At 35.8% G+C, this 15,452-nt stretch overlaps 1 protein-coding gene across 1 annotated transcript; it reads left to right on the forward strand.

The window, feature by feature from the left end:
• LOC105168131 (probable serine/threonine-protein kinase PBL3) lies at positions 369-4,163 on the forward strand. Its single transcript, XM_011088078.2, has 6 exons — positions 369-829; positions 1,728-2,068; positions 2,151-2,286; positions 2,987-3,123; positions 3,233-3,356; positions 3,459-4,163. The coding sequence occupies exons 1-6, from the start codon at positions 772-774 to the stop codon at positions 3,902-3,904; spliced, it is 1,242 nt and encodes a 413-aa protein (XP_011086380.1). The 5' UTR covers positions 369-771; the 3' UTR covers positions 3,905-4,163.

Here is a 15,452-nt window from a genome sequence, read left to right on the forward strand (position 1 = left end):
AACCTTGTCTGTAAATTATTACTTTAAAAAAGATGGAATCTCTGGAAACTGCTAGCATTTGGGGTTGCTTCTCGTACTAAAGACAGGAGGCGTATGAAAAGCTTAGCAACTGTGTGAAAAAACACAGCACATTACCTGCTCATTCCTACCTGCCAATTAGACAGTCATTCGTTGCCGAATTCTCACGTAATAAAAAATTCCACCAAACAATAAATAGGAAAAATAAAAGAAAAACCCATAATCAAGAACACAGATGAGGGTCAAAACTGGAAAGAGAACAGTGCGGGCAGTGGCAAACACGTTAACGAGAAATTGACAATATGCATTTGTGGTGTATTTAGGTGGGGCAGCAATTCCATTACCTCAGCCAAATAAGATTGAGGAAACGAACACTGAAGCAACCAACCTGTAATTGTAAATTGTAAAAGAAAAGGAGGAAGGCAGCCTCCCATTTCTTTCCACGCATTTTCCGTCCTTCTTCCTCGTGTGAAAGAGCCCTTTTTCTTCTTCTGTTGCCTAAGAATCATTTCTACTTTCTTGCTTCTTGTTGTTATCTACTTTCCTTTGCGTCCACCTCGTTTTCAGATATTTTAGAAGAGGGGACTTCATTTACGCCACTGTTCTTGGTTTTGTTACTGGCCCTTTTGCATTTCTTGGCTTATTTTCTTTTCTTTTTTTGTATTGTTGTTGAGCTTTTTGTGATATTTTTGGACTGTGGGAGGAGTGTTTTGAGGACCCTTTTGTTGTTGTCCTGTGTTGGTGTGGATTATTATGGGAAACTGCTTTGGTTCCTCCGCGAGAGTTGATGCCACTCTTAGCACTGCATCTGGTATTTTCATCTTTTCTTGTTTTTCTGTTTCGTTACGTGGTTCTGTGAATTGCAATGGAGAGAAGTGAAGTTTTGGGATGAGGGGTTTGGTTTAATTTCTTGATGAGATTGATAGCGCCTGTTCTGAATCTTGTTTGAGCTGGACAGGCCAAGGGTTTTAGCTTACAGGGATAAAGTTCAAATTTTCTACCTGTAAATTGTTGGTTGTAGGCTTAAACTTCCTGTTCTTTCTTAACTTCAAGTGTGGTATGATTTTGTGGTGGAAGGGCTGGCTAAGAATTTTGAATTCTGTTCTTTTTGTCAATTTCTTGCTATATTTGGAAACTGGTTCAAGAAGCAGTTTTTATGGGCAGAGAATTTTATATTCAATTTAACAAAATCTCCCTATTGGGTATGATACTGATGGGTTTCGAGTCTAAATTTTTTCTTGTTATTTACATATCTAAATATGTTCTGTTTATGAAAGGATCAAAAGATAACTTTTTGGTGATAGCCCTTTTCAGTAACTATTATTGCTCCAATACACTGATACTTTGTCAGCCGGCAAATTCCTGTTTGTAGTTAAAGTTTGATCTTTTTGTCTGTCCGCTATATGATTTCCGTCCATGTTGGATTTTCCTCCATTTGATTAAATATCATCTGTAGTTCTTTACTAATTCTCATAATTCAACTACTAATAATCGGGAATCTTTGCGCTTTGAGCTTCTTTAGGGTAATGATCCAATGAAGTATGTAACTACTGATGAGACAGCGGTCATGCATTTAGCTGTCTATCTTTGAATTAAAGGAGAAATCATCAATTATCAAATAATTTATGCTATTGGAAACTTTATGCTTGATGAATTGTTAGGGGGTGTGACAAGCTTATGACTTGCGTATGCTTTTCCTTGTTTCTCAGAAGCATCAAAATTTCCCAGCAAAACCAGCAATTCATCGGCTCCTTCCAGCATAAGCATTCCCCCATACAGTGGCAAAAACAGTGCTGAAAGCCTTCCTACTCCAAGATCAGAAGCTGAAATTCTGTCGTCCCCCAATGTTAAGGCCTTCTCGTTTAATGAGTTAAGGAATGCAACGAGAAACTTTCGCCCTGACAGTCTTCTTGGGGAAGGAGGATTTGGCTATGTTTTTAAAGGATGGATTGATGAGCATACACTTTCTGCTGCAAAACCTGGATCTGGATTGGTCATTGCAGTCAAGAAGTTAAAGCCCGAGGGATTCCAAGGCCACAAGGAGTGGTTGGTATGTTTCTTCTTTAATGTGATACAGCTTAATTAAACAATTATTATTAGTGTTATTGAGAGCGTGCTGCTATGTTTTGCAGACAGAAGTTAATTATCTGGGGCAACTTCATCATCCAAACCTAGTTAAACTTATTGGCTACTGCTTTGAGGGTGACAATCGGCTTTTGGTATATGAGTTCATGCCAAAAGGAAGCCTAGAGAATCATTTATTCAGAAGTACGTTTTCCCTGAATTAAACTATTAATGTAAAGTTATCATTGCTGATATCTTTCTTAATTAGCACATAACTTGATGGATTTGGATAGTAGCTTGTCATGTTTGGTTTTGTGCTTGCATATTATTCTCTCCCTGACACTCTCTCGTTGCGACTCTGTGGTTCTGTTTGTACTATATATAATGCAAGCTTTTTAACTATTGTCAACACAGGCTATTTGATTAAATCCTCACAAATAACACCTAAGACTTGATTTTTTTCCGAAAGCATCCCTCAACAATGCAGAAGATCAGTCAAAAATCATTTGGTTGAGTTTGTGTCTTTGCATCCTTCACATGATTTACGGGCCTGTTGCAGTTTAGAAATTTGATACATGTTCCGGACTTGTATAGGCATGAAAATGCTGCTTTCTAACTGTCTATAATCTGGAATCTTGTGAGCATGTCAAGCTCATCCATGTGTGTTAATATTTCTTTGACCCTCATTGTTTGGACTGCCTCTTTCAAGAATGCATTTCAGGACCTATGTATTTTTCAGCTGCCTAATAAATTTTACTGAATGATATTTGGCTTGGCACTTAATATCTTGTTCATGGTGTTTTGTGCGATTCAGAGCACTGCGTGAAATTTCCTGAAACTTGCCAACCTTTAAGCGCTCTTCCTGAAACATGTGTTGACAGTTAAGTTGCATTTTGTTTTCCAGGAGGACCCCAACCCCTCTCTTGGGCTACTAGAATGAAGGTTGCTATAGGTGCAGCTAGGGGCCTTTCTTTCTTGCACGAGGCGGAAGAACAAGTTATATATAGAGATTTTAAAGCTTCTAACATCCTTCTTGATGGGGTATGGTGGGAACTGGTTTCTCACATTCGACTGGCTTTTAACCAAAAAGCTTTTATTGACGCATCAGCCGTGTCCGTTCTAGACTGATGTATCCCATTTTGGAATGCAGGAATTCAACGCAAAGTTGTCCGACTTTGGTTTGGCCAAAGCCGGCCCAACTGGTGACAGGACGCATGTATCAACTCAAGTTGTGGGTACACATGGATATGCTGCGCCTGAGTATGTTGCCACAGGTGAACTAATTATAACGAATCCAGACTACTTTATGAAGTTTTAATTGGCTTGAGTGAGCATCTAATTAGTTAACACAACAATTTCTCCTTCTCAACAAACAGGTCGACTGACAGCAAAAAGTGACGTATACAGCTTCGGGGTTGTTTTGCTCGAACTGCTATCCGGACGTCGTGCTGTTGACAAAACGAAGGTTGGTGTCGAGCAAAACCTAGTCGACTGGGCCAAACCATACATGGGTGACAAGAGAAGGTTGTTCCGGATAATGGACATTAAACTGGAGGGTCAGTACCCTCAGAAAGCCGCATTCGCTGCCGCTACTATTGCTTCGCAGTGCTTAAACCAAGATCCTAAACTCAGGCCTCGCATGGCAGAGGTTTTAGCCAAACTTGAAGAGCTCCAAGCTCCAAAAGGTGCGACGAGACATTCCAAGGCCGATAATCAGGTCGACCCTGTTCTTATGTCGCCACTGAAACATCATTTGCCTATGAATGTAACACCTTTGGCGTCTCCTTTGCCAGCAAATCGAAAGGCTTCTCGCGTACGATGAGGCAGGACAAATTATTGTTTGCTTAATCAATTATATTGGATTATTTTTTTTTCTTTTTTCAGCTGTAAATTCCTCACTTAGGTTCACATTTTGCTGTTTGTGGATTATACCTTTTTGTGTGGAGTGTTCAATCTGCGTACTGTTGTGGATAAACTTCTATTCCCCTTGAGGTTGCGAAGTTGTACGTTCAAACTGCAGAATGATGAGATTGTAATTAGAAAGTTTTTAGTAAGAACCAGGGACTGATATTAAACACTCATTCTTGAGACTATTTTCTTTTGCGATATATATAATATTATGAATTTAGAAAAAATCAATAATAACTGATATGGTGTTAATGGGTCAAAATTATCCAGTCCCAAGCCCATCAAGACAAAGCTAGTCCTAAACTAGACCCAAACCTGTTAAATTAAAATGGTTGGGTTTGGGTCGGGTAATATACCCAGTATTATCCACGTTACCCGTGCCCAACGCATACCCAATTCTCTTAAGAACTCTCTGAACTCACAGAACTCTCCTCAAAACTCTTTCAACTCATAGATGAGAATCCATCGCACACCGCTCTCCAAACTTGCCACCACCTCCGCCATTGTAAGCGCCATCCAGGTACGCAGTTCTCCAATCTCCTGCCACCTCCTCTGCTACAACAGCCTGTCAGATCCCTTGAAGCGCCGCAGCATAGATTTGTAGCTTTCCCAGCCCCGTCTGCACCCTTGCAACAGAAAAGAATAGATTACAGCCCATAACTCCAAGACAAAAGCTCAACAAACTCGATGGCACTTTCCCTTATTCGAACTCAATTCTGCAAAACTCCAAAGCTCCAACTACTTCCATTTTACAACTACATTTGCGCAACAATAGATTTCAACAAGTGGTGGGATTTGATCCGAAATCATTCTTGTGAAATTCTATTGGTATAACCTTAATTTTGTCTAGAAAAAACTATTTTGCCCCTAAAATGTCTCAAAATTGCAACTTCACCGGGAAGACTCGCGTCTTCCTCATTGTGTCGGGTCACGATTCGGGTAGGGTCCAACAACCTGATCTTGACAACCCAGGACACGTGGTAGGCATCTATTGGACAACAGAGGGTTTTACGCTATAAATACTCCATGCTCAGGGCATTTATGGTACGCCGTTGTCTACTCACCTTTCTACTTTAGATCGCTTGGACTCGTTAGCTCGACAGAGACCTGTTTATAGGACTTTGATGCCAAGCGCTGATTTAAGCATCGGAAATCGTAGTTGGGGGCTACTCAAGTAAACCTAACGATCTATTTCTCTTTTCTCAGGCCTTTACATCAGTCCGAGAGAGGTAGCGACCTCGAATGCTTGGTGGACCAGTTCATTCGACTAAGGAGGTAGCTCAGATTTCGACCCGGATCAAATTCCATAACGGATATCCGAAGAAAATTGAGAGATTTCTTGTCTATTTGCTCTGTGTTCTCATCTCTTAAGAATGACTAAGATTGATTTGATTTCTCTTATTGAAATTTTGGCTTTATTTTAGTTTTGATTTATTACAGAAAAAAATAAAAATAAAATAACATTAGGTTTGGGTTGGATGAGAGTCAAAAAACTTGGTCTGTTAAAATACCTTTGGGTTAGAAATCTATTGGATCTTGAGTTAGATGAGTAGGACCTTAACATTAATAATTTGTATGGGTATTTTTTAGGCCTGAGTAGGCCTTGCCTTATCCTTTGGCAGGCTTATATGGTGGTAAACCATAATGAAAATTTACCCATCAACTATTTATATTGCACTGTTTAATATTGAGTCCGACTCTATTTCAACATGAATACTAAATCAAAAAATTAATATAGTAGTTTTAGTTATGCTAAATGATTCTTTTCCCCCCCTTTTAATACAATGTATACATTTTCTTTTAGGGTAAATTACAGTTACTTTATATGAGATTTGACATAATTATAAATATTTTTTATTGTTTTAAAAATTATAAATATTTCTCTCAAATGAAAAATAATTGTGTAGGACGGTAAGGTAAAACCTGCTATTTTATCCATGTTGATTTTTTAAAAATATAAATAAAAAAATTAAGAATGGTAAAATAAATAATCCATATAGCAAATTACTCCATAAAAGTATTTTAAAGATTTTTAAAAAATATATAAAATTATAATTAATACCAAAAGGCCATTTGGTCAATTTACTCCAAAAATTGAACAGAAACCTAACGTAGCTGATGGAGTAGATTCATTGTTAGACGAGCATTAAAATCAAAGAAGTATTCAAATAATATAGAGGTATTTATAATTAGAGTAAAACGTAGACACCCTACCAATGTATGGGGCCATTGTACTTTGTCCCACTATCTTTCTTTTTTTTTTTTTTTACACGGCAGTTCCCAACTTTTGAGTACTTTGTCCCACTATCTTTCTTTTTTTTTTTTTTTACACGGCAGTTCCCAACTTTTGAAATTTGTTGCACAGTGCCTTTTTTATCTTTTTCAGGTGCATAAAATAGTAATTTCGGCTATGTGAAATGCACGTGTCCAAGGGCTAATTTTTAATGCCCTTTTATGTAATTTCATCCCTTTCCCGCCAAAAGTAGTTGGTTATAAGCGAAGCCCAAACAACTATTTGCTCTAATTTGTGTTTTCAACATCTGAAAGGGAAGAAGTAGCAGAATGGAAGAAAATCGCTACTGTAGACGGTTGTTCAACTATAGGATTGAAGTCTGCAACCTAATTGCAGATTTGCTCTCCTATCAGCTTCGGACGTGCAAACTTCCTTTTCACTCAATTCTTTGTGAAGGCTTCTTGATCCTTCAGTACAGATGGTATTGAGGGAGAAATTGTTTGTGGCAGTTAAAGTAGTACGCCTCCCTATTGTGCTGCAGATAGAATGCCTGTGTGTCATCTATACAAACTGGACACCCCATAATACCAGCAGTACACCATACGCGATTCTATAAGCAGGTAGGTCGTTCACGATCCACATTGACATCGCACGCATAATGAATGTCTGGTTCGTGGCATCGTCGTGCGGTCGAACACCCACATACCACAATTGCAATAGCTCTTTGATCAACGGCTCTTAGTACACATAGATCATACGTTTCAGATTAGAAGGGCTAGGGATCACCATCATTAGGACCATATACTCAAAACTCATGTACATACATCGGGAGAGATTGTAGGTGTAAGTATAACGGGTCATCATGAATAAGTTTGACTATACTGGCCGTGTGGTGCAAACTCATCTCTACAAAGACCCAGCCAAACATTACGCGACTCTTCTATAATACCCAGATATGTAAATGCCTTCAAGCCTCGATATTGAATGGATGACATAAAGAACCCTCCTTCGTCTGATGTGTTGCATGCAACATCATGTACTCCACAGTTACTTTTAAAGCATACAACCTCTGCAAGCGGGGAGTAAGCGACAGGTACCTAAGAACAGTGTATGGGAATTTGTTACAGCGAGAGTTTCGCTCCCTAGTCGGCTTGTACCTAGCATTTTCACAAAACTTGCAGAATTCTAAATCGATGTCGTACTTTCAGTGCAACATGCAACTATTTTTACATGCATCAATCTTTTCAATGAGTAAACCTAACTCCCTTATCAATTTTTTCGTACTAGTAATCTTTTGGCAGGGTGTGATCACGGGACAATATGCCCACTGGACCAGTTGATCATACATTCGCTTAGAAAAATTGGCCTCGGCTTTGATAGTCACCACACCAGCAACCGACGCCAACTAAGATTGGGTACAACCACTCCACAACGGCTGGTTGGCAGCACGACATTATAAAAACAGTGTGACAACCTTAACACATAATCATAGGGTCCCCCTCCATACCGCAAACTAGGATTGATATCAATAGTACAAGACTTGTACCATCATCAGTCACAACCTCGTGGTAAGAAGAAAAATAACCCGGTTCGACTGCATAAAAGACATCGTCTATGCCCAATCCATCTATTGTTCATCACCTAGTGTGAATTACCCTCCTCCTATACTGGAGGGGCATTCACAACATCAAAATACTCCTACACCCTCTCCTCGCTATGCGAAGTTCAATCATAATATTCTGGCATAAACCCTAGAATACATAAGCTATTTTGCACTGGAATTTGAAATGGCCTTTGGATAAAAAAAACTATTCGTTAAAATATACCTGTTTAAAAAATAGCCGTTGAAAATAGCGGTGATACTCATCTATGTAACACTATGTAACGACGTTTTATCCGAATGTTGGAATAACCTTTCTTTTTGTTTTATGATTGTTACGAAGGACATGGTCATCCCAAAAACCAATAAATTTGTAGCGGCCAAACCTTTTTAACGGCATTTGTAACGGTCATCATTATTTAAACATTCGGAGCGGCTTTAGGTACATGTTTTGGAACAATTGACTTCTGAAGAAAGGTAGGCCATCCCAAATAGTGACGGCCATTTTTTTGTAGCGGCTTTGGGGATATATCTCTGTAGTAACGATTTCAGCCGCTACAAACAAATGTAATTCTTATGGCCTCTGTAATGACATCATCAAATGTTCTCCGTTTCAATCTTGCTACAAAAGCCGTTCCAATTGTAAAGCCATGTGTCTGTTCCAAAAAAATCGTTATAAATCTTGTATTTTTTTTATAGTGAAGTATCTAAATCTGAAATGATATATATTACTTATTGAAAAAATAAAAAAATATTAGATGAATGTATTCTTTGTATTATATAATTTATTTTAGAGAAAAAATTATATTAAAGTATTTAAATTTAAATTGATATTAATTATTGAAAAATTAAAAAATTAGTTGAATGTATTTTTTGCATTATATTACTCATTTATTTTGAAATTATGTTAAAGTATTTAAATCTAAACTGATAGTACTCATTTGAAAAAATAAAAAAATAGTTCAATGTATTCTTTGTATTATATAATTTATTTTAGATAAAAAATTTATGTTAAAATATTTAAATCTAAACTTATATTACTCATTGAAAAAATAAAAATTAGTTGAATGTATTCTTTGTACTATTTAATTTAACTTCTTAATATGTAATTACCTACATCAAATTCATTAATATTACTTTTATTATATAATTTGAGATACTTATATATAGTTTAAGGCACAAAATTAAAAATCAAGAAAAAAAAGTAATTTGAGTTCTTTTATATCAATAAGCGGGGCGGGGCAAGGTGGGGAATTTGTTGGGGTGCGTCCGAGTCTGGGGCGGGGTGCTCTTCACCAGGGTGAGTCTCGTGTCCCGGGAAACTCGCCAAGTTACCATCCCTACCTGTAGCTACCATTACTACAGCTGCATGGCTGCTAATTCAAACTCAATGTATGTTTGTCACAGTAACACCCTTCAGCCTCAAACTGATCATAACCATTCTAATTGGAAATGTATTCCATGCTCTTCTTATGCAATTCTTCTATCAATGTATGTTTAGTCACTTGCCACTATCAGGAGATTTCTAAATCATTCATCAATAACTCCATAAATAAAAGCCACATATTTTTTTTTTTCTGTTTTCTACTACTGTATATGTAAATAGACAAATGCAATTATTGACATGAATCCCTATTGCACACCGAAGTATTCCACCATAAACAATCTTTAGATAACAATAATCAAGACATATTAATGGCCTCAACCATCAAATAATCCAGTTCTCAGAGCACCCCAACAATAATAAAATATTTTGAATAGAAAATTATCTTCAACTTTTTGTTTTAATCTTGACACTGGTATTAAGGTTGGATCCACAATCTTTCTAACGTACCTTCACAGCATACCATATTGTTTATCTTCACTTTCTGCAGCCAATTTAACAACTTTTTCTTTGGCTCTATATATTTGAAATTTATGGAATATTAACTTGCACTCTTTTTTCATTACTGACATTATTGAATCAACAAGACACTTTTATCACTTGTTTTCTTTTCTTTATGTTTGTTTGCTAACCACTTAGAATTTGCGAGAAACACCCTCTCAACTCTTGTACATTCATTTACACTTTTCAATGTCTTCACTTGCATTGTATCCCCTTCATGATTTTTTGAAGCAAAAATATACTAAAGACATGATTCATGTGTTTGCACCTAACTTGTACTTTATTCTTATAATTTTTTGTGAAGACAACATCTCTAGCATTGAGAATAGAATGTTGTCTTACCGCATCTCTAATTATTTGGGTATCAGGGAAATAGAGGCCAACCTCAAACTATGGATCATCGTTATCCAGATTCAGGTTAAACATAGAGAATCCATCATTTGTTAACTTCTTTACCTTCAGAAGATGTTGTTTTCACAGTAATTGAAGGCGAGGGTGTGATCACAGGGTAATAGAGGTCACTAGCCCATAAGGACACCTCATCATAACATCTCCCCAATATATTATTCTTAGCATTAATTGATGTTAACCAGCCAGGTAAATGCCGACAACTGGAATTCATTACAGTCAATGTACAATGGCTGATCGACTCGGTGCACTGAAGGAAAGAAACAAGCGGATCGGCCTGGGAGCGTGCAAACAGAAGAGCGGAAAAATCAAAAGAAAGCGGTAAAAATGTATGCATAATTAAAATATCAAAAGAAAGGGGTATACCTTGTTGTTCCCTAGCATTGATGTAGTATGTAGATTTAAAAAAAGGAAATAACAAATCCCGACATACAAGGCTATAGATAAATATAACGAAAGACATGTATTTTAAATGAAACTTTACCTCATTTATGTTTCAACCAGTAATCGAGAATTCTCCCCTTTGTTCACCTTAGGCTCCAACTTAGGAGCCCTCTAGAAAGTTTTGTATCTCTTTGCTTGAAGAAATCAAAATCAGTTGGAAGAAATGATCGAAGAGAACTACACTATTAACTAGTGTATTCTCTTCATCAAAATTCTCACAACTCATCATTTGATCCTAGATCAAAGAGTGTTGGAGAAACAAAAGGGATGAGAGGGAGGGAAAGGGTTTCTAAATTTCATGGGGAGGAGGGATGGAGTTCGTGTTCTCTACACTATTCACTATATGTTATCATCTTCTGAACAATGATGATAACACACATATATATACTTTGTACGGAAAGGTGGAAAAGTGTCTAGATACACTCTACCTACCTACGAGACAACCCCATTCCTATATGGTATGATCCAATCATGCCATATAAGAAAGGCTTCAAATATGGTCAAGTCTACACTTTTCAAAAGTGCAATTTGACCAACCCTCTTTCCAATAATAGAAGTCAACTCTATTTCTAGTGGGTCTTAATTTAGTGGTCCGGGTTCCATTAAAATGAATTCAAGACCTAATGAATTTAATTAAATATAATTTAATAAATCCAAACTAAATTAAGCCCGATGTCATTTAATCCAATTAAAAGCATAAGCTTAATTCTCTTTAATTAATAAATCCAATTTATTAATTAAAACAAGCCCAATAAATTAATCCAATTAATTTAATTTGGGCTATTCATCCAATGGATCATCTCACATGCAAATAATCTGATTATTTACATCTTCCAAAATTAATTCCAAACTAATTCCTAGTCCTTCCACGGTGCTTTGTGTGTGACTCTTTAGGTTCACCTTTCAGCTAGACTTGGGCTAGTATCCAACCTATCGATTAATTAAATCTAATTTAATTAATCGTTCATTAACCATTGATTAAGAAAATCCGCTATCATGAGTTGTTGTCTAGCAATGGTGCATGGCACTAGAGACTAGGTGAATATCTGTCTCCCAGCCTTAGTCTAAGGCATGAAACTTGGTGTCGGTTCCCATCCTGAACTAGACAACTATGCTATAATACTTTAGATCGTATTTCGCTTAATTGCTCGATATAGAAAACCATTTCCTATTCGATCAACCACTGTAGCTCTAGATTTTGTGAGACGTAAACGTGTGTCCAAGTGCACAGGAGATACCACTGTCACATACTGACAAAGGACGGGTCCTCTTCTTGGTACCCACCATCATGTCTGTGACACAATCACCTCCCACACAAATTCAAGATATAACCATCGTGTGCATATGACTGTCATGGTTCCTCAAGTTTGAGGACTATTCCCGTACTATCAGAGTCGAGGACTCAAATCATACCGTCCAAGCCTCCAAGGCTTTCATATGACGATCTCCGCGAGTCAGTTCAGTCAGTTGACCACCTTGTCAACTAACCCACTGAGATTGCATAGATATTCAACGTCTGTCCCCTATGAAATACGACATCCCATTAATGCAATATTCAGTGTAAGTCTCAATAGGACTCTCAATGCGCAGTCTCGAGGTCCTCGACTTGGAATATTTAAGACCAATCCTTAGAAATTGGTTCATGACCGCCATCCAATGTGCAACCCAACTACATATTATCCTAATGGTCTATGGGCATCTATCATGATATTGAAGCTATGCTTAACGTAATTGGTAAGCACAACAGATACATATACCAAAGATGAATACTTACCGCACTCATCGGACAATATTACTTGAATAAAGATCGCTTGAATAGTTCCCAAAATTACTAATCCAATTGGTTTTCTGATCACCTATTGCAACACGCACTACATAAAAAAGTCAACCTGATAATTTCGACACATCATATTCCTACGAACTAGGTTTGGCCTCACCACCATCATTAGGCAAGGAGTTGCAAGCACCCACGAGTTCAGCCTCAGGATGTGCCAAGAACAAGTGCGGCCTAACAGTATCATAAACTATCCCTTGATCCTAATTTATTTGCTCAAATCACCTCAATGCATCGCCATATCAGGTGCAATAGGAATATCTATATAAATTGTTGCAAATGGATCATTATACTCACTGGTGCATACATAAAACCCTTTCATATAGAGGTCGTACATACCTCATCTATCATTTTGAACACACAATTCCTGCATTTACAAGAGATACACCTAATTTTTTTCACGGTTCATGTACCCATGCTGATCCTTAGCCCAATTTATGATTTCCCAAACACCATCCTCAAACTCTTATATTTTTTGACAAGTACTTCTCATATATTCATTTTCTCGATTGTCTTAACATATTTATCTTATTATATAAGAATACATATATATTAATTACAAGCACCTAAAAAATTATAGGGTAAATTACACAACTTCCCTGAGGTTTAGCATAATGACGAATACCTCTTATTGTTTGAAAAATTACTAATACCTACTTGATTTAATGGTCGTCTAACAAACACCCCAATTCGTTAGGTTTCCATCATTTTTTTGGGGTGAACTGCCCAAAATTCCCTTGTGAATTAAAAATTATAATTAAATTTATTTTTTAAATTTTTTTATGGACTAGTGGATAAATTTTTTTATACTTTTGAAAGTTTTTTCATCTGCCCCGTTCATTTTTATAAGTTTTAATTTTTTTTAAAAAAAATGTAGTAAGGGCAAATTCGACAGTTTTATACCTCTATTCAAGGATTACATGATTTCATCAAACATCAGGGGTATTTGTAATTTTTCAAACAAAGATGGGATATTCATAATTATACCATACTTTGGGGAAAGTTGATGTAATTTACCCAAAAATTATATATATAATTAACTTCTGTACCAATATATACAATATATTAAAAATAAGAACAACATCACAATGTTTTAATATTTGGATAATGAAGCACCTCCACCTCAATTTCAGAACAGAATGACCGATTGCCAATTCTGGACTGCGGAAGCAGATATTTTTATATATCTAATTGCTTAAAAATATAAAGGTTGATATATATATATATATATTTGATATATATATATATATATATATTCAACTTTAAGAGCTCGATCAATTTTATAAATAAGAAGAATCCAATTGAATGGAAACACAAATAAGATTGTGCACACGAATTTATAGATATTTTTGTAACGAATTTGGGGACGGAATTAGGAACGCCAGGAAACCATTATAATATAATCGTTATAGGGTCTGCAGCTTGCCTACACAAACTTATTGTTGGAACTTATTAGAGTTGCCTTACCGAGCATTTTAGGCAAACAGTACGTGACTTTTTAGATGAATTTTGGGACAATTTCTGACAATGATGTCAATTAGTCGTTATTAATTAAGTCTTGAAATTTGGGACGCACATGAGCCGTCCCGAACGTCGTCCCCAAACTATTATTTTGGATTGTCTTTGGAACAAAAGTCCGTCATGAATTTGGATCGTCATCCCACCTTCCCAAATAATTATCAAGTTGTTTGAAAATTCATTCCAAATTTCGAACAAACATTCTTCCATTCCAAATTCTGTTATAAATTGTTAACCACCAAAATATTGGGATTACATTTGAGATGGTTCGGAGTGGATCCTTGTTTTGATCCCATTTTGGAACAGCCTGTTTATTTTTGGAAAGCTAAAGGCAGTCACAGGACTGCCGTTAGAAATCCTTCCAGAAATTGTTGCAAATTCTGTCTCAATTTCGGACAGCTTTTGAACTAATGTTGGTTGTTCCAAATATCCGTCCTAATAAAATAAACCTTTTTGTAGTCTATGTTTACAGTTCCGGAAAATCATGAAAATTAAGTAAATACAAAGTTATATTTTATTCATTTATATAAATGTACGTAATGCATTTAATCTGAAAACAACTCCTTTTAATATTTTCATTATATGTTATATATAATTATATATTGTGGAATATAAGATATATATGTTGCTCATTTCATTTTGAAAATTATATATACATGTAAGTTTAGTGTATTATTTAAATTATGAAAACTTTATTTTTAATGTTTAATTAAATATGAATAATTTACATATATATATACTGTTTATTTTATATTTTTTAAAGAAAAAATAACTTTGGTTCATTCAAAGAGATTGGGACGCCTCGACATACAACTCATGAATAAGAGAAACTGAAAATACATATATCTCTGTCCCCCACAATTAGTCCAGCAAGCCTAGCCAAACCCCCTCCCCCCACAATCACAGGGTAAATTGCAAGAGCTTTTCTTGAAATTTATCATAATTATATTTTTTTATTTTTTAAAAAAATATAAATACCCTAACAAATTTTATCTCACAATAATCCATTGTAGAGGTGTATTTGTTAGGATATTTATAATTTTAGAAAGATTTGTAGTTATTAAAAAGTATTTATAATTTTTTAAAAAATAAAGAGATATTTACAATTATGATAAATTTTAAAAAACACCATTGTAATTTACCCTTAACCTAGGGTTGCAAATTTGCAACAACCACATGTATAACATCTTCAATAACAGGACCGGGAGACTCCCAGACAAAAGCAAAGTTGACAGCAAGACAACCTTCTGCATAACAAATGTGTATTTGCCAAACTACTCCAATTTTCAGAAAACGTAGATATCAAACTTAATTTCAAATACACAAATAGTAATCATATCTAGTACTGTTCTACCTAGGATTAATATAGTATACGTCCTCGTAAAAATCATTTTACATGAGGATACCGTATTAATTAATTTCGACAAAAATATTTCAAAGATTAAAATCTTAATTATATATATATATATGTATACACCTCTCGACATATATAGCTAATTAATGAAAGAATAAATGGAGAAAGAAGGATTATTCCTCATTT

This window comes from Sesamum indicum, linkage group LG8 (assembly GCF_000512975.1).
Source record: "Sesamum indicum cultivar Zhongzhi No. 13 linkage group LG8, S_indicum_v1.0, whole genome shotgun sequence".
Classification (NCBI taxonomy): domain Eukaryota; kingdom Viridiplantae; phylum Streptophyta; class Magnoliopsida; order Lamiales; family Pedaliaceae; genus Sesamum; species Sesamum indicum.